Source organism: Argopecten irradians, chromosome 9 (assembly GCF_041381155.1).
Source record: "Argopecten irradians isolate NY chromosome 9, Ai_NY, whole genome shotgun sequence".
Taxonomy (NCBI): Eukaryota; Metazoa; Mollusca; class Bivalvia; order Pectinida; family Pectinidae; genus Argopecten; species Argopecten irradians.
The window spans coordinates 5,865,424-5,892,746 of NC_091142.1; the positions used below are offsets into that span (position 1 = coordinate 5,865,424).

Here is a 27,323-nt window from a genome sequence, read left to right on the forward strand (position 1 = left end):
AATGATTATAACATATTATGTCATAATATATCTGATATAACACAGAGAAATTACGGTGCAGCTAATAAAATATGGATACAAAATAGCCCCAAAAATTTCAAATTTGCCCCTGATTTTCTGAATCAGATGATTCTAAAATTACAAAATGTATACCAATTGATGTAAAAAAAGGAAGTATTAACCTCTGAAGGATTCCAAGGACATGATATAAAAATCATAAAATTCTAGAGCCACATTTGGCCACCGGAAAAACTGGACAAGAACTAAAGGAATCGTGGCTATTATTTGAATGAATAATGATTTTGAAATATAGAATTATACAACTTCAATTCCTTCACTCACAAATTGATTATTATAGTCACCACTGTCAGGTACATTGAATCTGGAAGTAAAAAAGAATTACACCATTTCCACCTCTAAATTTGACACCATCTCATATGCTAAAAAAAAATGTTTACAGAGACCTACAAATGTTACAGGGGACAATGGGAAGGGAGATAACTCGTAATTTCACTCGACTATCGATTCTCGGAATAAAATAAGAACTACTGTATATATTGAACCAAAGAGGTATATCGAGAGTAATATATAGAAGAATAAAAAAAAAAACAAATTATACTCACAATTAAATACTCAGGTCAATTATGGAAAGGTAACTCTGTCTAGTATTTTCATGAAATGAGTTAACTCCCCTTGGCGCTGTCTTCATGTCAGGAAAAAGCTGTTAAACTGGTCGGCCCAAAAGGTACCATGGTCAAAGCTCGGCTGAAACAGAAGAAATGTATAAATTAATAAATAAATGACTAAAATGAAAGAGTTAAATAGCTGATTAATGAACACAAAAACAGAAAGTGTTTTATATAGATCGATTAGGGTTCATGGCCATTTAAGGATGTGTCAATACTTGGAGGAACCCAGAGTATCAAAATAAAAACCACCGTCCTACAGCCTGAATCTATTACCTATTCCTGACCAGTCTTAAACATTTAATTTTGAAAAAGAAGACTATACTGTTTATTTTACAGAACCAAACAACACTATATCCATTTGATGAATTTATATATAAAATATTTGACTTACATATACAGATAAATAGAATAGTGATTATGATAAATAGATAGATACAGGGAAAGAGATTATTAGGCTTGAATAACTCCTAATCACAGAGTATCACGCGAATTCAGAGAAGTTTACTAAATATCATTGAAATACACATAATATTCTAAATATTCTAAGTCACCAGACTTCTTACATGTACCCCCCCCCCCCCCCCCGGGCCAAGACCCTAGCCCCTGTGTCATACTGCCCCAAGCCCCTGTGTCATAATCGTGACAAAAACAAAAAACATCTTCTGTATAATCACTTTCTGAGATATTGGTTCATGTGCTAAGCTATATTAACAACATATGTGTAATGTGATTTTTTTCAACAAAATCCACCAATTTACAGTGTCGTTATCAAGACAGAAAGGCCTCCGTACTAAAAATAGCTACCAAATATTTATAAAATACAAGCAAAATACCTTCAACACTCGATTTCCAGTCAAATACATGCAGATTGGGCTCAGTCAAATGGTGTCCAGGGACGCTGAATGACGGAAACGTCATATCCGGTTGTCATCCTATAGAGACCGCAGAACCAAATGATTTCGCTATATACGATATATTAACGTTTGCCGCTGTCAAGGTTAAATGGAGTTTTCAAGTCTGGTCACCTGTCACTAATTTTGAAGAATGGCATCTCGCATACCTGTGAATAAAAAGAAATAAAGATCTACCATCTTGCTAAACTTTTATGTGGGGGGTGCCATCTTATGTTGAATTCCGCACCAAAAATTGACCAAAATATTCATGAAATTCTAATATTGATTACCTCCCCCTGTCAGACACACACTTGACAGAATTTTAAAATTTCTTTATATATTTTACATCTACATGTATTGCCCAACCCACACATTAAACATTTGAAACTGATGCACCCTGGATACCCAATCAGCAGGCTCCGAAACATTCACCTCTCTATGAAATCTTGTGCCCAAAAGGGGATTTCCAGGAATCTATTTTTGGTTTGATTCTGCGGTCCCTATAGAGATGGTAGAGGGTGCTTATAGGGATGGTAGAGGGGTGCTTATAGGGATGGTAGAGGGGTGCTTATAGGGATGGTAGAGGGGTGCTTATAGGGATGGTAGAGGGGTGCTTATAGGGATGGTAGAGGGGTGCTTATAGAGATGGTAGAGGGGTGTTTATAGAGATGGTAGAGGGGTGCTTATAGGGATGGTAGAGGGGTGCTTATAGGGATGGTAGAGGGGTGCTTATAGGGATGGTAGAGGGGTGCTTATAGGGATGGTAGAGGGGTGCTTATAGGGATGGTAGAGGGGTGCTTATAGGGATGGTAGAGGGGTGCTTATAGGGATGGTAGAGGGGTGCTTATAGGGATGGTAGAGGGGTGCTTATAGAGATGGTAGAGGGGTGCTTATAGGGATGGTAGAGGGGTGCTTATAGGGATGGTAGAGGGGTGCTTATAGGGATGGTAGAGGGGTGCTTATAGGGATGGTAGAGGGGTGCTTATAGAGATGGTAGAGGGGTGCTTATAGAGATGGTAGAGGGGTGATTATAGAGATGGTAGAGGGGTGCTTATAGGGATGGTAGAGGGGTGCTTATAGGGATGGTAGAGGGGTGCTTATAGGGATGGTAGAGGGGTGCTTATAGGGATGGTAGAGGGGTGCTTATAGAGATGGTAGAGGGGTGCTTATAGGGATGGTTGAGGGGTGCTTATAGGGATGGTAGAGGGGTGCTTATAGGGATGGTTGAGGGGTGCTTATAGGGATGGTTGAGGGGTGCTTATAATGATGGTTGAGGGGTGCTTATAGAGATGGTAGAGGGGTGTTTATAGAGATGGTAGAGGGGTGCTTATAAGGATGGTAGAGGGGTGCTTATAGGGATGGTAGAGGGGTGCTTATAGGGATGGTAGAGGGGTGCTTATAGGGATGGTAGAGGGGTGCTTATAGAGATGGTTGAGGGGTGTTTATAGAGATGGTAGAGGGGTGCTTATAGAGATGGTAGAGGGGTGCTTATAGGGATGGTAGAGGGGTGCTTATAGGGATGGTAGGGGGTGTTTATAGAAATGGTAGAGGGGTGCTTATAGGGATGGTAGAAGGGTGCTTATAGGGATGGTAGGGGGTGCTTAAAGAGATGGTAGAGGGGGTGCTTATAGGGATGGTAGAGGGGTGCTTATAGAGATGGTAGAGGGGTGCTTATAGGGATGGTAGAGGGGTGCTTATAGAGATGGTAGAGAGGTGCTTATAGGGATGGTAGAGGGGTGTCTATAGAGATGGTAGAGGGGTGATTATAGGGATGGTAGAGGGGTGTTTATATGGATGGTAGATGGGGGCTTATAGGGATGGTAGAGGGGTGCTTATAGAGATGGTAGAGGGGTCCTTATAGAGATGGTAGAGAGGTGCTTATAGGGATGGTAGAGGGGTGCTTATAGGGATGGTAGAGGGGTGCTTATAGGGATGGTAGAGGGGTGCTTATAGGGATGGTAGAGGGGTGCTTATAGGGATGGTAGAGGGGTGCTTTTAAGGATGGTAGAGGGGTGCTTATAGGGATGGTTGAGGGGTGCTTATAGAGATGGTAGAGGGGTGCTTATAAGGATGGTAGAGGGGTGCTTATAAGGAGTGCCTAAATATTGAGATTGGGGACGGGTTCTTATGTAGGGATGGGGAGGGCACATTTAGGGATTGAGGAGGATGCTTATGGGGGATAGGGGGAGGTAGGAGGTTATTGGGATGAATACGGTAACTTGTATTTTACATACTTAAAACTCTACTTGAATATAAATCATATTTTACATAAGAAACACACTCCTTGCATTAAAAAGTGCAACACAACTTTGGAATGGTTTTTCTCTGTGTACTCTGGCTTTCCTTCACTTAGTTGTTGGACCAAAATTTGCCTCAAACATCCAAGTTTATATAACAATAAAGTGTACATACACAGGACATGGTTATACACCCTTACATATTTTATGATTTTAATACATCTCCAATATCAACTCTTTCACCCCTTCAATTTCACAATGGACTGCTCTAGTCTTTGATTTAGAAGTGCTTAAATGTGTCTGCAGGGGTGAATGAGTAAAGCTTTGCCATTTAAATAAATAATTTATAAATGTAACGCAATAACCTAAATTTGAGACCCTTTTTTTGTCACAGTGGGCCAGCGGATAGGATTGGCAGAAAACAGGGAGATACTGTTTCCTTGAGAAAATTTTAAAAAGTTTGACACTGATATCATTGATAGTTTCAAAGCCTCGTTATGTATTTGTATTTTTTTAATTGTACATGTAGTATATTATCAAATAAGTTCATAACTAATGATATTAGTTAATGAAAAATATGGATTAATGAGATTAATAATATAAAAGAAGGGAAACCTTCTGATTTCGGGGGAATCTCTTGATTATACCCAAACCATCTTGATATACAACGATATATATTGATCACTGGACAGTTAAAGTCTATAACTAATTGTAAGTTAATGGTTTTTCTCCTGAAACTCTTGTCCTTCAATTAAACGCCAGACCCTGATGCAGACACACAACACAAACAGAACCGTAGCAGGATTATATACAGAGTAACACAAAATTGTTTTAAACAAATGCCAAGTCCTGTACGCAGCCAAACTCAAGAGTCTAAGAGACATGTGGTATTACAGTTGTATATTGTCTGTTTTTCGAGGGTTTTCTAAATTACATAACGCTGGTCTTTCTTCCTCACGTTATGTATATTGTGTAACTTTCCGTTTGCCATCTGGTTTTTGAGAGTAACTTGATTATATGAGCTTCCGGAGTGAGATTTCTTTCTTACATGGATTTCAGTTTGAAGATAGTAGCTCAGCTAGCTTATGAAATAAGTTCACTAAAAGCTTGTCTTGATCAGACGTGATTTCTTCAGCTATTTATCGGACACAAGCTATTTTCATGTAAAGATGTTAAGGACATGAATTGCCACATATAATAAATTATTCAAAATTTGTTAATATTTGGAAAATTTAGCCATTTTCTTCAAAAGTTGATCTACATGTTTTTAGGTCAATCGAAATTCAAGATGGCAGCCATGACACCATGTTTAATTAATTTCCTATTTGACTGTTGCCAAGGTTCTCAGATGACCGTTATGGCCCTTGGGCCTCTTGTTCTTAATGGAATATTATGCATGTTTATATACCCCTATAATGAAATTGGGGGGGGGGCACATTGTGTTACCAATATTCATTTCTGACTTTGCAGCCTTCCAAACTCAGTGATTCAGGTAAGACGTCAAATCCAGCTAGGATCCTGCCAAAATTTGTAATTGAGTTGAGATCCTGATCAAATCTTCTCTTGGGTAGGTCTACCAGAAAATGAGAAGTATTTACTCGAACCTAATGGTCATGCATATGTAAATATTCATTATTGAGAAAAGAAAATATGTCAAAGATGTTATGGTAAGACACATTTTGCTTGTTGTGTGATGTTAAGAGTAAACAAACAAAAATCAATTTCTGCTTACCATAAACAACCAGTCAAGGCTGAAATTGCTGCAAATTGTTGTATTTTTGCTTGGTCCTAATTGTACACACGATGTCCTACCAACACTTCACAAGATCATGCATTCATGATCACTTCATGCACAGTATACACTTTCGTAACTTCAGTATGAAGAGCTTCACTGAGAGTGAGTGAGACCAATGTTTCCATGGCAACCATTTGGTTTTTATGGGACTGCCATTTGGTCATTCAGAGAAGAAACCTCAAATCTTAAATTGACTAATACTTTGTAATAATTATCTGATTAGGTGAATATCAGACTTATTTTGATTTGGTAATAATCACTCTTTGAGTATTTAAGAGTTATCTGCCCTTGCGGATAGTATTCATTGATTCAATCACATATGCAAAGACAGAATATCTTTATTTGAATCTCATTTAGCATTATTATCAATTATATGTTTCAATATCATGATCAGTCATGCATAAATTAGGGATATCGAGATCAAATGAATGACCTTGACCTTAATTTAAGGTGACTAACATTAAAAAATGCTAAAATAACAATAAATATTTAATTTTCAATGTCATGCAAGTTAAAAAAGCTTAACTCTTACAATGAATTTGGTACAAAACCTGGGAATGGCACTGGGTCCTTGTTTACATACTGTTTCAAAAGTAACCTGCCTTCTTTGTTGGTAAATATTTGGAGGTTTCTTCTGATTACAGTCCATTAATCCACTCCTATATATCTCTGTGTAGATCTAGATCTGGGGGTGTTGGTGGGGGTGGGGCGGGTGGGGATGAAAGGTGGGAAAGGGGGTGGGGACATTAGGTCCTCATTTAAATATTTTTTAAAGGTACTCCTGTTGATTTGGAGGGTTCACCTGACACCCTGGTTATGGCCTATTAGACCCCTATCTCCACTGCGTAGATCTAGTTTCTACTGATGATTGGCAGGTAATTGTCCATCATTAGCACCAATTACTATCCCAGAGATAGGGCAGGATTGGGATGCCTGACCCTTAACCTCTACAGAGCTGTTAGCAGACTGAGAGGGAGGGGGAGGCTGGGGGCCGTGTGATTAATGAGAAGATCATGTGGAGATCAACTGGATCCTATGACAAGGGGATGGATGGGGGTGGAGGGGGGGGGGGGGAGTTAGGGGGTAGTAATTGCCTGTTGTTAATTACCCATGTATCTTAAACAGGTTCTGTGTACTAATAAGAATATATATATATATAAACATAGGTGACTACATTGTGAATAATTAGTAAATATTGACTTTAGATAAAATCTCACTGGAGGGCATGAGCAACTTGCTGGCCAATGGAAGGCATGAGCAACTTGCTGGCCAATGGAGGGCATGAGCAACTTGCTGGCCAATGGAGGGCATGAGCAACTTGCTGGTCAATGGAAGGCATGAGCAACTTGCATTTGCTGGCCAATGGAAGGCATGAGCAACAGGGCATGAGCAACGTTATTGGGGTCTAAATCATAACCAGATATTTAAATATTTGTATTACAGATATAAATTAAAACTCCTACATGACAGTCAGTGATTCAGGCCATCAGTGGTTAAGATATCATGATTACTACCGAAAGCCCTCCACCTCTGGTAACTTATATATAATGTTTATATAGCCAAATTAATTCTATTGAAATTAAATCAGTACTGCATCTAATCTTCTTGAAGTGTAACTGAAAAGGGGAAGTAACTTGGTAAAAGCAATGATATCAGAATTAATTTTATTTTGGTATATTGGTATATGTAAAATTGATACATTTAAATCTTGTACTTGTAAACATTGTAAGCAGCAAAATAAATGTAAAGTCGGTCCTGACTAACAAGATTTTCTTATAAAATCAATATTTTTGGGAAAATGATTTTATCATGATACAGAATATATTGTGGCTATATCTTGATTGTGCTGTACTGAAATACTGCAAGAATGTTTACAGCTGTTGGATTAGATAGATCATGTGGGTGATCGGGTGGTGTAGTGGTTAAGCCGCTCGGCTTTCACCTGGACATGAAAGGTCAGGGGTCACCTACCCGATCACGTGGTTTTCTCCGAGCACTTCGGTTTCCTCCCACACTAAGACCCCTCGCACGTTTACATCCAGGCCATTGAGAGTGATTTATATAAGTTGTATAACTTGTTTCTCAATCGATGTAAAATAAATAAAGTTTAATTATATAGATCATAACATTATAAGCTTGACCACTGTCAGAGTCCTAGAGGTGGAGGACTTTAAGTGGTATAATGCTGGATATCTTGACCACTGTGGCCTAGAGGTGGACGGCTAGTGGTAAAATATGTTGAATGTATTACTACCATTCACCGATATTCAGAAATATTTGGATTTCATGAAAATATTAATACCACAGAGCCACTGAATCAGAGTTGTCGACCACAAAGCTGGTTTGATCTACACTAAGAGCTGTCTGCAGATTCTATAGTCTGGGATCGGAAATTGCACTGAGTAACTTTGTGGCAAGACTGCTATTATCTGGAATTCAGTTAATCCTGAACAGATATATTTTTACCGATTTTCCATGTTCAGCTTTGAATAGTTAGCATGCATATCTGTAACAATTAATAAACTCTCCATGGCGCACAGATTTAAAAAGTCTACAATTTTTTTATCAAGAAATCACATTTACGTAACTTCATGTGGTGAATATAACAATACTAAAAGCAAAAGATATTGATTTATGGCAAGTTATGCATGAACAAACACAATTAAACCATAATTAAACAAAAACTGAATTCAATATCAGCATTACTAAATGTTCTGGTTTCTGACATTGATGTTTCAAGATAATGCCATTTGCATGTTCACGATGCATTTATAAAGTTGGTAAATTGATTTTTACTTTCCCGCTGTAAATTTACTAAGATATTTTTAAAACACATCATCAGAGGAATATTTAAAAAAATCTGTTTCAGCAGCTGCTGATTGTGTGCCAGTGTCATATCAAATTTGCACCCCTTAAAAAGTATCCTGATACTTTTTTAACGGGGATACAAATTTGATATGGCACCCGGGCCATTTTATGCTAGTAGCATTTAGACAGGAAATTCTATGAAAATATTAGTTCTATTCAATTATCGTACTACAATAATTATCACCAAATTGTCTGTTTGTTTAACACATTCAACCCTGAAAATTCTTAATGAACTGTTCTACCCTTTGAATCAGGAGAGATCAATGTAACTTCAGGGGTGAATGCGTTACATGTTTATTTATTTTAGAATTACGTGTATAATTGAAACTATTGTTTGATTGAATCAGTTGAAATTTTATTTAAAGATGCTCCACCGCCGATAAGGCATAAATGATACCCATCATTTTAATAATAATTGGTGTTTAAAGAGACAATTCGATCTAAGAGTACATTAAAACTTGCACATATTTCGGATACAAACCAGTTCTAATGCAAATTGGATTAGTTGGTTTAACTTTGATTTGTCAGAAAAGCCCACTGTAGTCAACAATCGCCATTACACATAGCCTTGTATGCTGAACCCTGACCCTTGCCTGTGTTGTAAAGAATTTTTTGTCTAGAACTTCTCAAAAAGCTCCTTCAGTTGTGTTAACATTATTAAATGCATATTCTGGTCTAAAACTAATTTCATCAACTCCTCAGTGGTTATGTATTGCTTTTATTTAACGTGCATGACTTTGACTCAGGCAAGGGTACAACGTACATGTTGTACCTGCTTAATCGTGTTGATCAACGATTTGGAATTTCAATGATATTAATTAAAATATTTTACAATGTTGTGGAATTTGTCACTATTTCTTGTCAAATGTTTCATAAGGATTGTAGAACAATACATTTATGTCATATTTTGCTTCGTGGTTATGTAACGAATTAGCCTCACTGAATTGTCCCTTTAATTGTATATATATATGGCTAATTAACATAAATAATAATTTAAAATAATTTATTTTGCTTTCGGTGCATATGCAATCGGCACTGTATTCCATATAGAATATATAGTGCCACAGAATTTTTTCGGGATGCAATTAATTATTTGTAATATTTTTATATTGAAGTAAAATTGAAAGCTCAAACTTTTCAATGGAAGTAATGGTGTAAAGTAAGTAACTTTTGTAACTGAAGAAAAATACTAAATCGTTTGCTCCTGTTTTTGATAGTGAAAAAATACTATTTGTCAGTGGTGGAGCATCTTTAACAAATAATAAGAAAGATAAGAAAGTTTAAAACATGTATATAATTATAGAATATGTAAGAAAAAATATACATATTTTCATTTTATTTCATGTTAATTTCGACATAAATCTAATTTTCTTTTACTCAACAAGAAAAAATTTCTGTTATTTTGCGTTTTAAAAGCTTTTAACATTAAACCAAACCTATTAAGCTATCCTAGACTTGCAAAGTTCTTTAAACAGCTCAGGAATAGCTACAGAATTAATTTTTTGTCCTGATAGGCCTCCAACATAAGCTGTCAAAATATTTATTTCATGGTTTAAACTATCCTTTGGCAGAGAACATTTATTTCACCTTAACGTAATTTTCAGTGACTCATAATGAAATTCAGCTGTAGTGCTATGATAGCATCGGTTCTATAAATGTTTCATCTTCTCTGAAATTCCTAACATGTACTGAAATTAGATTTAATTAAAAATTGACATGAAAATAAATTCTTTGATGAAGTGGAAGAGTAATAAACACTGATGTTAAATATTAAATTCTGGTATTTTTTACCTTGGTAAGATAAATTTGTAGATCTAGAAATAGACACATATGTTACTCGGTAAGGAGTACTAAGTTTATTTTAATTTAACTGACACACGTTGTGAATTAAAACACTATATATCTACAAGTTTTTCAGCATGATTACGGTAATATATGATTTACACCATCATTAGAGAGACCTGGTACAATTTTGTATAAGAAATGGTCATTCTAGAACTATGCATAAAAGGTTTTGGTAATGAAGGATAGCTGACCTTAATTTCTCAAAACTAATTTACTGTATTGGACCCAATAAACAGCCCCTTCCCTATAAACACCCCTCCCTGGAGTCCTCATTTTCACTAACATCAGATTAAATGCAGACTGAAAGTATGAAAACCAATGGTTTCTTTAAAGATGCTCCACCACTGACAAACGCAATTTTTTCTCTATCAAAAACAGGAGCAGACGATGTAGTATTTTTCTTCAGTTACAAAAGTTACTCACTTTACACCATTACCACCATTGAAAAGTTTGAGCTTGTAATTTAATTCAATGATAAAAATATCAAAAATAATTAATTGCATCCTGTAAAAATTTCGTGGCACTTTGTCCTATATGGAATGCAGTACTGATTGCGCATGCATTGAAAGCAAAATTAATTATTTAGAGTTACTTTTTGTGTTAATTAGACATACATATACACGATTAAACACCTAATTATTGCTCAAATGATGGGTATCATTTTTGCACTTTCAGCAATGGAACATCTTTAATTGATAATTTTGTAAATTTATGCATGGTTTGCTTTGTACAATGATTTTATGAAAGGCTAATCCAACTTTGGTTCTATAACCTCTGAGCATCGCTTCATTTTGTCAAATTCTAAAGCTCCCTTGGCGCTTATTAGGTTGAATACGGTAAATCAAAAACCTGATGAACTAGCAACGTTACTTGTAGGACATCTTCTCTCTTTCTATAAAGATTAAGTATCTGTAAATAATTTGGAGTTTACTAATAAATTTAAAAATTCTTTGATTTTAGATTGCTTATTAGCTAAAAACAAACTTTATTTCACGAATTTTGCAAGTAAATTGAATTTTCAAAAGTTTTATCTCCAAATAAAAGCATCGTTTTCACTTAAGTATTGAACTATTTTTTCAATTAAATTTTTGTTTTTCAAAAGATGATCTCTAGAAAAATCATGAAATATCAGCCGAAAAATAAAATTGATTTACCGCGTAGCATTCAAATATCTAGATATTGACTAATTCAATTGCCAATCCGAAATTCATGTTTAAAGTCGAAATTATATTTCAAACATGTAGACAACTTGTGCAATGAATTGTTCTCACATTTTATCACGTTTGAAAAGCTTTTTGAATTATCAAGGTCGTTTTAAAGAAAATTTTCCACAGATAAAATTTTACAAGACCTCAGCTCTTAAATACCATCTTTATGTTGGTTTCTTTTAATGTCTAGTAAAACCCTAGCACGCTGAGTTCAAGTGGCTATATAAAATGCAGCACTCAATGAACAGCTATTGAAATGATATTCATTTTACGCTCAGATCTTTCTACTTCAATGTATATGACGCAATTGCCAAAGCTTTATATTGATACAATTGATGCAATAATGTTCAGTAAGCTTCCGGTCTTGTGCATGAAGCAAACATTGTCACATTAAGAGGCTTTACGACCCATTCATAAATATGAAACTCAGAAATATCAAACAAATGCCTTGAAACTGTAATTCAAAAGCAAATTTTTATCACCCTTTGTGATACAAAATTTTATATCCTTTTGTTGTTTTTAAAGCTTAAATATTTACAAACACTTTTAATCCAGTTTTATATTTCTTGTTTAAATATTAACACAAAGACCATTTTACATACGAATATGTTTATCCTTTGTCCTGCAGCAACTTCCTTCTATACTTTCATTAACTCATTACCCCTGAAGACATGTTTGAACTATTCTAATTATAAGGCTGGATCAGTTCATTATGGATTTTCAGAGGGTGAACTAGTTAAACCTGGAACTTGAATCTGAGTAATGGACTAGTCTGCTTTTCCAAGATCTGCATGAATAACGAACCGGTCTGTTCTTTGAGCAATAGACTACAGGTCTGCTCTTTTGATATCTGAGCAATGGACCAGTCTGCTTTTTTGAATCTGAGCAATGGTCTGGTCTGCTCTTTTGAGATCTGAGCAATGGACTGGTCTGCTCTTCCAACATCTTCGGAATGAACCGGTCTGCTCTTTTGAGATATGAGCAATCAGGACCAGTCTACTCTTTTGATATCTTAGCAATGGACCAGTCTGCTCTTTTGATATCAGAGCATTGGACCAATCTGCTCCTTTAAAATCTGAGCAAATTGGATGGCACTTTTGCATTCTGAGATCTGAGAAATGGACCAGTCTGCTCTACGGTGATAAGTATTGCTGTGTCCTGATGTGAAAAATTGTACCGAAATGGACTAAGTCAATTAAGTACTACTTGCAAGAAGACAGTACTTTAAAAAGATTTGTTTTAAAAAAGTTCAAATGAAGAAGAAATTAATTATATAACTCTTTTTCTTTTAATTTCAAATCCGAAGTTTGTATCATAATTTGGAAACAAGAAAATCACATATTAATATCAATAACTCTATGACCCCTGAAGGCACATTTGAACTCTTCTAAAACTATAACTGGAACAGTTCATTATGGAATTTCAGGGGTGTATATGATTTAGTTGTAGCATTACCAGATGGTCCATTACACTCTGAACATAGTCTCGATATTTTTATACTTTTAACAAGCATATATCAGTTTTAATCTATCGTTTTAAAGCTATATTTAAATGTTGACTCAATATTTTAAATTTTTAGCAAGTAAATGATTTTTAATCTTATCATATTAAAGAATGTATTTCTGGAAGCTTAACCAAGATCTATAATAGGATTTGTAGATATCATGTTAAAAGACATTAACGTTGTTGATTGATAAAACTCGCTCACTTCATCACTTACACCAAGTGAATGCAAACTGATGACCAGCCATCACAGAAATCTCTCATCAAGTCTGCCAACTTGCAAAATGTTAACTTTGTCAGCAAGTCTTAAAATGAACAGTGCTGATATTTTTTTTCCTGTTATAAATGTAAGTGATCTTTGTTTATAAGCACAGAAAACAGCTGTCTACGACGTTAACACATGGACCCAAATCCTGACAGACGTTTGGCAAGTTTTACAGAGCCGCGAATTATGATGTTCAAGTACTAATGTGAAAGGAAAACATCAAGAATTAAAAGTTCTCGTAACCCATAACTGCTCAGAGTTCTAAGTTGCCTTGCCTTGCCATGTGTTAAGATGTGTCTGTTGTGATCCAGATAAACTTAGGTCTATAAACAATTGGTTCATCCACAAGGACGCTTTCTCCTCCAATAAGTCAATGCCACATTCCTAAATGAAAGACAGTGTAACTTGTCAAAAATTGATGCCATCAGATCACAAAAATTGCCAGAATAGACAGGTTTCCGGATTTAATACATGTTTTAATTACTTTAAATCTAAGAAGGAAAATACTATACAATTTCCCTGGAATAAAACTTTTTACGAGTCTGGATTATACAAGGGAATGTTATGACAGGTGGGACTGAAAATTTGTATGAATGTAAAGGAAGGACTGTTATTTTTATACACCAAAAACAGATTGCCCTCTTTGTCCAAAATCCTAGATGGATGCCAAATTCAGTATCTTGAAAAACATATTCGTTCTTTTCCTATTCAACTGATGCCAAGGTTGTCCGATGATTATTAAGGCCCATAATTGGTCCTTTTCACTATATATACAGATAGATTGAGAAAGAAATTTTAGGGCACTATTTTTAGGTCATCTGACAAAGTGCTGTTATTTTTCGGGTCGATCCAAAATCTAAGATGGCCGCCACAGCCGCCACCTTTAAAACACATTTTGAACTTCTTCTTAAGTTCTACCGTTGCGATTTGGCTGAAACTTGCATGAAATGATCGTGACATGGTCCTGACAAAGTGTTTTTATTTTACGATTCAATCTGAAATCCAAGATGGCCGTCATCTTGAAAACACATTTTGAATTTCTTCTCAAGTTCTACCAGTGCGATTTGGCTGAAACTTGCATGAAATGATCCTGACATGAACCCGACATTGTGTTGTTATTTTTTGGGTTGATCCAAAATCCAAGATGTCCACTGCAGCCTCCATCGTGAAAACACATTTTGAACTTCTTCTCAAGTTCTACCAGTGCGATTTGGCTGAAACTTGCATGAAATGATCCTGACATGGTCCCGACATTGTGTTGTTATTTTTTGGGTTGATCCAAAATCCAAGATGGCCACTGCAGCCTCCATCGTGAAAACACATTTTGAACTTCTCAAGTTCTACCGGTGTGATTTGGCTGAAACTTGCATGAAATGATCCTGACATGGTCCCGACAAAAATGTGTTGTTACCGTACATCTCTGGTCGATCCCAAATCGAAGATGGCTACCATGACACTATATCTAATTAATTTCCTATATGATTATCATTGCCAAGGTAGTCAGATGACCGTTAAGGCCCTTGGGCCTCTTGTTAACATATTGATTAAATAAGATTCTCAGAAGTCCAAAATGTATAGGCCATTAACTAAATTCACAGAATCTGAATTACGTAATAAAAATTGTACTATTATATTACTTTATTGATGTTTTCAATATTGTCTGTATAATTATTATGCAAACATTAATTATCTTTTAGATCGTTAATCCCAAATTATTACTACGGGCTTTGCATTGTGCTTAATACACTTCAGTGCATCATGCGACGAATCAAAATAAAAGCTTATTGAGTAACACAAAAGACATTTGATGGCCAATCCTTTTAACTCTTTCACCCCTATATAACTTTAGTAGACTCTACCATCCACTGATCTGGATGGGTCCATTATGGCCTACAGTGGTGAAAGGGTTACTAGTCTGTCTCCCAACAGCCATACCTGATCATATTCCAGAAAATATTAATAATGCATCAATTTATGGTAATGATTTCTTCTGGTTGACTTACAAGGACACAAATGTACATGCTGCGTGATATGTGTGATGTAGTCGATTTATTGAAATATTAACGGAGCAACAACTTTGAATGTGTTATTATGGCACAACTGGCAAAAATATCATGTTTGCAATTTTTCTGTTGAATAATTAAATATAAATGTAATATAAAGATATTATCTAGCTACTCTGAAACTCTATACCATATTCGACCTAATAAGCGCCCCAATCCTTATAAGCGCCTTGTCCCCCTTTTGAGGCCTGAATTTCACTTACAGGGTTGCCACCCTCCAGAGATGTCAAAGTTGGAGATCTCCCACCAAAGCATTGTCCTAAGTGGGAGATTTTGCGCGGCGTCATTTTATCGACATTTACATGTTTGCCCAACAATTAAAATATAACAAAACAACACTTGTTGTCTTCTGCTTATTTATCTTCTAAGCTGGTTTTGTAAGTTTTTCAGTGCATTGAACAAATTCTTAAAAAAAAAGGATTATAATTAAATTAATTTAACATGTTTCACAATTATTGATAATGAAGCAATGTACTTAATTTTCATAACAACATAAGTACTAATTTAAAAAAATAGTTTCAGACCTGTTACAGTAATAATAATCAAAATGTAACTTAAAAATCTAATCTGAGAGAAAAAAAAAGGGTAAAATTTCATTGAAATTTCATTTATTTAAATTCAAAATTTACTATTATTTATTTCATTATTTGATCAATATTTTGCCTAAAATTTAACCAAATTTCTGGTAAAATATTCCCCTTGTTATTTTTTATAAACGTGATAATTAGTGACTTATAATTACCTCAGATATTAAATACAGATCAAAAATAGGAAAACTGTGTAGGCGTCTTTATTGGTAAATTTTGCAAAATTGATTTATGGCTTACCTTTTGCAAAAATGTTCTAAAAGGCTAAATCCAGATTTGGTTCTATAAAGCATCAGACTTGTTATTTGTTAGCTCACCTGGTCCGAAGGAAAAAGATGAGCTTATGCCATACCGTGGCGTCCGGTGTCCTTTATCCGTCGTCCGTCCGTCAACAATCGACTTCTTCTCCATAACCGCTGGTCGGAATTCAACAACATTTGACTGGTTGCATCCTTATGGGTTACTGACAGAAAATTGTACAAATGATGGGGCTGACCCCCCAGGGGCTTGAGGGTTTGGGCCAAAAGGGGTCAATTTGGCTATTTCCATATAAACGACTTTTTCTGAAACTAAGCATAGGATAGCTCTCATAATGCAATGGTAGCATCCTTATAGGGTGGGGATTCAAAATTGTATAAATGATGTGGCTGACCCCCTGGAAGCCTGAGGGGCAGGGTCAAAAGAGGCCATTTTGGCTATTTCAATATAAACGACTTCTTCTCTGAAACTAAGCATGGGATAGCTCTCATTATGCAATGGTAGCATCCTTATAGGGTGGGGATTCAAAATTGACTTAAAATGATGTGGCTGACCTCTAGGGGGCCTGAGGGGTGGGGTCAAAAGGGGTCAATTTGGCTATTCCCATGTAAATCACTTCTATGAAACTAAGCATGGGATAGCACTCATAATGCAATGGTAGCATCCTTATAGGGTTGGGATTCAAAATTGTAAAAATGATGTGGCTGACCCCCTGGGAGCCTGAGGGGCAGGGTCAAAAGAGGCCAATTTGGCTATTTCAATATAAACGACTTCTTCTCTGAAACTAAGCATGGGATAGCTCTCATAATGCAATGGTAGCATCCTTATATAGGGTGGGGATTCAAAATTGTATAAATGATGGGGCTGACCCACTGGGGGCCTGAGGGGCAGGGTCAAAATGGGTCAATTTGGCTATTTCCATATAAACGACTTCTTCTCTGAAACTAAGCATGGGATAACTGTCATAATGCAAAGGTAGCATCCTTATAGGTTGGGAATTCAAAATTGTACATTAAAATGATGTGGCTGACCTCCAGGGGGCCTGAGGGGTGGGGTCAAAAGGGGTCAATTTGGCTATTTCCATGTAAATCACTTCTATGAAACTAAGCATGGGATAGTACTCATAATGCAATGGTAGTATCCTTATAGGGTTGGGATTCAAAATTGTAAAAATGATAGGGCTGGACTCCCCCTTCCCCCCCCCCTCCCCCCCCCTGCCCCCCTCCCCCCCCTCTCCGGGGCCTTAGACGCAAGGCCAAAAATGTTGCTACTATTTCCATATAAGTGTGATACAGGCCCTCTGGGCCTCCTGTTTAAATTTTCAATTTTTGTTGGGTCGAATACAGTAAGTAGAATTAAAAAATCAATACCAAATAAATTTTATTGTTTTGAGTTGGAGGAAAGTGTAATGTATGTAAACCAACATATTTTCATGGTGACTTAAGTTGATGTTTTCAAACCTAACAACTAATTTGAGGCGATTCAATTTTGTAATTTAGACTTTGAAGTGAACAGTCGGGCAAGGATGGCTAAAGTCGGTAAAAATGGTGTGAATGTATCCAGTATAATTTCTTATGAAATGGAAAAATAAAATCTCTCGTCAAAATCTGTTTGCGTACGAAGAAATTAATTTAAAGTATGGAAATTCTAAAACGTCCTCCTGGCTCACTATGTCCGTGGTTACATTTCCACGCAGCCTCGCTTTCAATGCTTTCAACTTTTCTTTACTTTAATGGTCAGAACTGGGAAACTAAGCAGAACTTGACCGTCGTATAACTTTTGGAAGGCCAATGAACGCATTTAGACTGGTTTTCTTTGCCCGACTATTCACTTTAATTATTCTACTGTACCTGGCTATCCTTGAAACATTTGTGCAGCGGCAAATTTTAATTCACAAAGTACCTGAAATTTAGTCTTACACTTAAGTAAGTTGGTTCACAGTTCTACCATATTCGACCTAATAAAGCGCCAATGGTGCTTAAAAAATTGGAAAAAATAAGGGGGGCCCTGAATAGAACTAAATTTGGATTAGTCTGTCATAATATTATTGCATAAAATGATTAAGCCACAAACCAATTTGCAAAAGAAATAAAATTTTCAGTCTGCATTTAATTTGAGGTCCATGAAAATGAAGCAGGGCACTTATAGGGATGTGGATGTTTATTGGGTCAAATACGGTATTTAAATGCAGGTTTACAGAGTGCAGCATACAATTATCAAGAGCAATGCTACAGCACTTACATTTGGTATACAGAACAAAGACATGTTATCTACATCAATATACAATGTGGTATGATATTCCAATAGAACAGAGATCTGCACATAGACTCTGATGCATTAGATTATCAATTATTCATGATTTCTCCTCATAGAAGATTTACTGTCCTCTACAATACAATATATGAGATTATCTGAACGTTCTATTGTTTTAAAACATCTTTGATCACCTTTGATTTTTGTTTTATCTATATTGATTGAACTTGATTCTGAATATTTAAACATATATAGCTTGAACATCATTTGAACTAAAATTTTGCTTCACACATCTGACCTTCAAATAATATTTTTCCATATAATGTTAATGAAATGTCAACAAAGTTTATGCTGGAAGATGGTCATGACTTTGATTCAGCAAAATGTTTTGAACCTATGAATGATTTCTATATTATAATCTAAAACTCAGGACAGGTGTCATATGAAATTTTCATCCCCATGAAATATTCACCCGGGTGAATATTTTATGAGGTCAAAATTGTATATGACACCCAGGCATCCTAAGACACATATTGTAAAAATATTAGCACATGAATACATGCAGTATCAAAACCTTTATATTTCTATCACAACTCCAATGCAGCATAGATTTTTTCGGTTCATGGAACTTTTTTTTCTGTTCACAGAGTAAGTTGGCAAAGAAATTCCGAGTGCAGGGAATTCCAAAACTTGTGCTTCTTGACGGAGAAACAGGCAAAAAAATTACCACTGATGGATATATGCGGCTAACAGAAGATCCTGAAGGCCGCGAGTTTCCTTGGCGGAAGAAGAAATTCACGGAAGTTATCAGTGGAAAATTAATAAACAATCGTAAAGAAGAATGTGATGCCCTAGAACAGCTCAAAGGAAAATTTGTGGGGATTTACTTCTCAGCTCACTGGGTGAGTTTCAGCTTATTTAGGAGTGTTCTTAAAGTTCATTTTAGTGAGCTATAGATGTAAAGTCTTGTTTTAAGCTCACCAAGTAATACCTGTTTGATAATTGGCTAGCAATATGGAGATTCATGTTTTCAGCTGGCAGTTTAAATATGATAAACTGTCTATAAAAGACACCTGTGTAAAAGGTCATTTGTCTTTAATGTACCCTTGTCTATACAGGACAGCTGTTTATAAAGGACACTTGTCTTTAAAGGACACTTTTCTATAAAGGACACCTATCTATGAAGGACACCTGTCTATACAGGACACCTGTCCATAAGGGACATTTGTCTATAAAGGACATATGTATATAAGGACACTTGTCTATAAGAGGCACATGTCTATAAAGGACACTTGTCTATAAGAGGCACATGTCTATAAAGGACACCTGTCTGTAAGGAACACCGATGTTTATAAATGACACCTGTCTATAAATGACACTTGATAATAAAGAACACTTGTCTATGAAGGACACCTGTCTATACATGACACCTGTCTATAAAGGACACCTGTCTATAAATGACACTTTATAATAAGGGACACCTATGTCTATAAATGACATCTGTCGATATATGACACCTGTCTATAAAGGACACCTGTCTATAAGGGACACATGTCTATAAAGAGAGACCTGTATATAAAGAGGGACACTGTCTGTGATGGAACCTGTCTATTAAGAACATCTGTCTATAAAGGATATCTGTCTCTAAAGGATAGCTATCTATTGAAGACACCTGTCTATTAAGAACATCTGTCTTTAAAGGATACCTGTCTATAAAGGATACCTGTCTATAAAGGACGCCTGACTATAAGGACAACTGTCTTGCTTTTTACATTAGTACAGTTTTGTATATAGACCGACTTAAATAAACACTACCATTTCTTAGAGAGCTTTCATAACAAAAAACAGCTTTCTGAAAGTTTTTTTTTAGCTTTCTAAAACTTTATTTCTATTCCAACTGACATGTGAACAGAAATATATATTTGTTAGTCTCCAGACCTCCCTCACTGTCAGCCTGCCGCTGTCGTAAAGACTTTTATATATATATCATCGGTATAGACTGACAGAATGTGACGTGGGGAGTGAGTGTTACCGCCCTGGTAATGTGTGATTTGTAACTCTTACCCTACACTGCAGTATCAAGATAATTGTGGAATCTTTTCTTTCTCCATCCTCCTCAACGAATCTGGGTTATATATCATACCAATCAAGAATCATGGCATTTAGTACTTACATGAATTTAGTGTTTGGGGGAAATCTTTATTTACTATTCAAAATATTATAGCCATCATAAATTTTGACATACAATCAAACCACTTCTTTACTAAGACCACTTTTTGGTGTTCTAATACACAGGCAATATTTTTTCTCATCAATTTCACATGATTGTTTTCACATGAAATGAAATTCACATGAAGAAATATTGCCTGTGAATCACATGTGCAGTCTTCCATCTCTGGCAAGTATTTGTGGAGCAGTTCCCTGAGGTACTGACTGCTGGGGTTAAGATTTTCTCTGGGTACTCTGGCTTTCCTCCACCAATAAATCTGGCACATCCTTAAATGACCCTGACTGTTATAGTAGGACGTTAAGCAAGTCAACTCACCCTGTCCACAAAATATAGGTATAGGTTAAACAATAGTGTACAGATGTATGTGTGATGTTTATTACAACTGGCAGGGACAGATGTACTTGTGATGAAGATCTCGACAATAAGCGGTGGAGGAATGTGATATATGTATAGTGCATGCCTGCTCTCACATGCTGCATCTCGCTGCAAATCTTTCAGGGTCTTACATGTAATCTCATACCAAAGGATCAGGAGGGGATCAGAGAGGAAAACAGGTCTGCTTTGATAAAGTGTTAAATTGTGATTTTTGAGTCATTTTGTTGATAAGTTTGGTAAATAAAACATTTAAGTTACATTTTCTCCAATTACGTGCATTACTGTTCTAAAACATGACCTAAAAGAATTTGTAGAGTCATATATGCATTTACACATGATAAGCACAATTCAGATGTCAATATTGAATGTGTATTCATTCATTCATTAAAGTAGAATTGTGATTGTATCATAATGACTTGAATGCTCTCTTTATATGAAATTGGAATGGGAGGAGATGGGACAGAATTTGATTGGAGAAATATATGCTAATCACACCCCTTCCCCTCTCCCACTTCTTGGCAGGGTCATATGATTATTAAAACATATATCATTGTGATAAGTATGGTATGATTTCATTATCAAATCCCTTATAGCTTTTCTGTTGATTTGGTGCTCATGCACTCACTATATACCATTCTCCTGCCACTTCACTTCCACCGGCAAAGACCATGCAGGCATGATAAATAGAAATTATCAACACTTTACTGTCGTTAATCGCACTTCAAATTTTATACGCGAAAACCATCCCATACAAACTGAGCTGATGCACATGCTGTTTGCGTCAGTCTTGCACTGCAATGCAAATATTTTTTTTATTCCGATGGAGAAATCCCAGGTTTATGCACTTCCTGTTTCCCCCGACTACTCAAACAGCTGTTTCGACGGCTTCTCGTGTATCAACCAATCGTTCGTGTAGAGTCTGTGTAGCCAAGCTAAATATTGTGACAGAAAGTTACTGCCCGATGATTTGAAAAAGCTCTTTGGTCCAGACGTTGATGATATATATACAATGTTTTGGCCAAGGAGATGATAAGTTGGTGCCATTTTGGTTGTATGTTGATGATGTATAAGACTTTCTGGTCGAGATATTACCACGGTTTTTGTTTATTTTCCATTCTCTGTAACCATTAGCATTTGTCTGGTAATAATGGCATTAGCATGAGGAATTCTGGCAAGATTTATGTACTAATTACAATGTAATAAGCAAAAATTACAATGTAATGATATATACTTCTAACAATGTAATAAACAGACATTACAATGTAATAAGCATTCATAGAATACGTACAGTGTAATAATTTACTTATTACAAAGTAATAAGCATATATTACAATATAGTAAGCATAGATAGTAGTGTGTAATTAACATAAAATTACAATGTAATTAACATACAATGTATTGGATAATAAAAATAAAATTCAAATAACAGTCGTTGAGCGACTAAAACCTCATATCTATAAAAAGATGATGTACATTCATTTGAACTCAATTCCTTGTATGATTTAAAAAAGTACTGGCTGGATTCAAACTCACAACTCACAGGTGAAGGACTATAGCAATACAAATTAGTTAACATCTTAAGCACTCATCCATCACAGTTATCATGATTAGATTTAAACTGAACTGATTTAATTAGTTCATAACTATTCTTGAAGAAATGAACTTTCACATTTAAAATTAGTTATTGAATTCATGATAAATTTTTAATGTTATTGAAATTATTATTTTATTAGATTATATCACTGAATATTCTAATTGTGTTGAAATTATACAAATGTATAGAGGTATAAATGTATTATTCTACTCGAGTGAACCAGAAATCCAAACATCGGATAAAAGTTTTAGAAAATCTTTGTATTTTGGCTAAAAACAATTGAACCTTCATATAGATAGATCGAATACATGACCATTGATACACATGTTCATGCACTTGAATACACATGTACACATATGTTCTTTCACATGTACATTCATGCACTATACTGATGGAATGAAGTCGTTGAATATGTTATCCTCCTGGGGCCGTCCTAATTATCTGTAACAGTTATTGTTGTTCCATGTGGCCTTTGCCATCAACATACATGTGCCCGTGAATGCCATGTACTCAGAGTGTTAGAAGTGTCACTGTTGATCGTGTAGGGCTCAGAATCCGAGGTGTTTCCAAGTCTTTGATGTGAAGGCTAAGGGCGCAATAACGCAACACTACAGTTCTCTTTGTATCATAGCTAGCCTGTACTAGGCCAGATCTGATGCATTCTTAGGCATACTAGCCTGTACTCCGCCTTATCTTATGTGTTCATAGACATATACGTATATCAAAGTATCTATGTATCTGCCTCATCCTATTGTAGTGTGTATATACCAGACTGGGATAAACAAATAGCTATGGGGACAGGTGTATAGTTAGTTCATCTCTTGGTGAGGTTAGGGTGGGATTATGGGACCTTTTTTTGCGGTCAAATGAGGTATGACCCAATTTCTTGAAACAAACTTAAGTCAAAATTTGACTGTATTTAACCTTTTTTTTTAGCTCTTAATTCTTCTCTGAAATTTAGCATTGAATAACACTCATAGTCATATGGTATACTGTTGATAGAGTCAGAGTGGGCTCAGTTTTCCTCTTAATAATTGTAAGAGTTTGTGATTAAATGACTTTTAAAAAAATGAGCGGTACAGGCCCTCTGGGCCTCTTGTGTCATATAAGTTACATTATAAGTAGAATAACTTAAGTTTTGACATAATAATGCACTTTTATTTCATGAAATCGTAGCCAGGGCTTCCTCTCATTGTTAAATTGAATAACTATGTTGAGTCAAAAGGGCAATACTATAGATACTGCCTTCTTAAGGGAGAGAATACAAATGGGAGAGATTTCATTGAGGTTTTTTTTTTCATGTTTATGATAGCAGATATATCTTGTAATAATTCGATCTTGTTTCATTTTAAGTTTGCTGTATTGTATAAACTTGAAGTTATATGAATTGTTTTCATTTGTATTCTTCAGTGCCCGCCCTGTCGAGCTTTCACACCCGAACTAATCAAGCTCTATGAGAAGCTTGAATCCAATGGGAAGCACATTGAAGTGGTGTTTGTGTCGTCGGACCGTAGCGAGGAGTCGTTCGGTAAATACTTTGAGACCATGCCATGGTGGGCTATCCCATTAGGAGACAGCCGGATGGAGAAACTTAAAGCCATATTTGGAGTTGATGGTATGATGTGATCTTTTACTCTAAATACGCAGAAATATTACACTTCACACTCAAAATTTTGTCCGCAGATTTTATTCTCTGGTTTCTGATAGGTTGAAAACATCTTTTACCATATTCGCTGTAATTAGCACCACTAGGCTCACTTTTCCTAGATGCTTTTCATCCACACCTTACATTTTGGTTTCCTAATAAGCACCCCCACTTTGTTATAATTTTTAAAGCTAATTACGGCAAATACGGTAATTGAAATTTAAAAATCTTCAAAATTTTATGTAATGCTTTAATATTTCACACTCAGTCTTTGTGGATATGCTCAAAAGTTTGTATAAAATGCTATGATTGCAAAAATTATTAAGAAGCCAATGTGGTTGGCATTTCTCTTCAAACTTTACTTCGCTAGTGGACTTTAAATCATTCTAAAACATAAAATGATAATAAAAAACATGTTCCAAATATTCACTCATGGGAATGTTATTTTCCAGTATGAGAATGATTTAAGTATGAATAAAAATTAGAAATGGGCAAAAACTTCGGGGAAAAAATCGATGGGACGTTAACATTTTAGCTGTAATACATTGAGAAATAAAGTTCGACGTAGCTGCATATTTCATCCTTGATAGAATTACAGAATCCAAGTATCATACAATATTGATGGTAAGGAACTAGGAGATAGCCATTGTAACACTCTGTGAGTGCTCTTAAGCTTGTTTCTGATGTATCTCTTTCACTGTACAAGTTCACAAGTCCAGAAACGGCCTTTTACAAAAACAATCAAACGGTGCATACGCTAGCATAATAAAGGAACACAGCATCGACGATAAAAAAAATAAAAATAAAAAAATAAAAGCCTCAAAGAAAATTGATATGTACAACAGCCGTTGGGAAGACAAAAGAAGTATAATTAAATTAGCTATTGAGTTGGAGGGATAAAACGTCCTGAAACATTTATCCAGGCAACTGTATATCAGCTGTTTCCTCGCGGTAAAGACAAGGCCAGATTTAATTGAATTAGTCGATTCATTGATTCTGCATCCTCAGCAAGGTGCATAGTTTTCTTTTGTTTTTGTTTGTGAGTGCTCTGATCAGCAGACAACCTAAATCTAGTACTTCAGTAGTACCGTATTTGAAGTCAGATATCGGATATGCGTAAAAATTAGCTGAAAATAAGGGGGCGTTTAATAGGACATTTAAACTAAACATTCAAAAAATTATCCACAAAAAAAATCATCAATTTGAAAAAGAAATCACATAGAAAACTTACACGGTTTTCATATTTTAAGTCTGTATGTAAATCAAGGAAAGTGAAATTTTGCCTCAAAAAGTGTTAGGGGCTCTTCCTGGGTTGAATGTGGTAGAAGATATTATTCCATAAGGTCTAAATGTTCATGGAAGATTCTTGGAAGTTTAGAAATATTGGAATTCTAAACAGCCTAGCTTTATCATAGAATATGCCAGGCTAAGGGTGATGGAGGAAAGCCAGAGTACCCATAGAATAATCACCAACCTACATGTACAATCAGAGCCTGTAATCGTCCCATTTGGGTTGATTCCTAACTTGCAACCCAGAAGTGGAGATTTAGTAATAAGAATTTGACAGAACATCTTAACCACTCTGCCACTATATGATCCTAAAAGGATAATAATGAAATTTTTCTGTTGATTTAAAAACTGCCAAAATAAAACCACCCATAAAAATTGTACAATACAGTACAGATGAATGTCTAGCTATATAGAAAAAATTGCTAAAATAAAACAACCACTAAAAATTGTACATTACAGTACAGACGAATGTCTAGCTACTTGAACGTCCCAGGACCTGGCTGCCGGGGTCTCGCTAATGTATTATTTGTTTAATTGTCCATTATCACAGGAGAGGACATTACCATTAGGAATCCCTTTGAGCTTTGTATGGGCGGTAGAAATGTTTTAGAATGTGTCTCCGGCTAATACAGGAGAGTGAATCATTGTGTACTGACCATTAAAACGTGTGATGGTTATACCATAGTCAATATAGAAAACAAATGGACCAATCTACTGAATGTATCTTTTATTCTAATTCATATATATTGTAGGATGTAAAGAGGATTTTGATTGGTCAATAAAATTATATGTGTATAGGATAGGTTGTAAAAAGGATTTTGATTAGTCAATAAAATTATTTGTATCAACCTAGCTACTTAATTTTATGTCACCAAAAGTCAGTTATCTCTAAAAGCATTAAAAAACCTTTTATTCCTTCCATAACCTCAACAAAATATACCACCATCATACAATATTTCCATTCTACTTTCAGTTTCCCGTTTAATCTATGTTAAACCAGATGGGCAATATCTGGCTATGAACTCCAATCTGGTCAAGTGTATGAATATCTAATGTTTCAGCCGCGTCACTGACAATGTATGCAATGTATACTTACGCCTATACATAACGGTCAAATAATTTCAAAAGTGGTTTTAAAGTTGTGTAGTCTATGAAATCTAATAGTATTATTGTGTTGACAAAATCACTTGTATTAACAAAACGTCATAACATAATTTTCATTTGCTCGCTTGTTTCAAACTGTTTTGTGTTGAACTATATTCAGAAGTTGATGCTATTGCTGTTCCGTCTATTGAACTTGGTGACGTCAACACTAGCGCAAGCGGGAAATTTAAAGGATATACGTGTGTAGATTTGAATTTGATTGATCGTAATGGAAATATAAGTAATAAACTGTTACCAGATTGGACATACAGTTGATATGAAGCCCATCCGTCCGAAAGATAAATATTCATGGCGCCCTAACGGGCGCCATTCTATTTATCTTCCTTCCGGATGGGCTTCATATCAACTGTATGTCCAATCTGGTAACAGTTTATTGCTTAAGTGAGCCTATACTCTTAAGAAAGATTATATGTTCATTAATAAATAAAACTAAATTTAATTTTTTTTACATTTCCTTTACTTGTGTACTAATTTTTTTCAAGTAATTTAGTTTAAAGTACGTAATTTATAGTTGCCACGTAAACTTTTAAAGTGACAACCTGGCCTGGTTTATTGGGTCAG

The 27,323-nt window shown here is 35.5% G+C and overlaps 1 protein-coding gene across 2 annotated transcripts in view; it reads left to right on the plus strand.

Annotated features, from left to right (window-relative positions):
* LOC138331208 (nucleoredoxin-like) overlaps positions 1 to 27,323 on the plus strand; it is a 39,734-nt gene that overhangs the window by 5,800 nt on the left and 6,611 nt on the right. For both annotated transcript variants that reach the window (XM_069278691.1, XM_069278692.1), the window contains exons 2-3: positions 19,112 to 19,366; positions 24,074 to 24,278. In XM_069278691.1, coding sequence (XP_069134792.1) covers positions 19,112 to 19,366; positions 24,074 to 24,278 — 460 coding nt within the window. The remainder of the gene's footprint in view (positions 1 to 19,111; positions 19,367 to 24,073; positions 24,279 to 27,323) is intronic.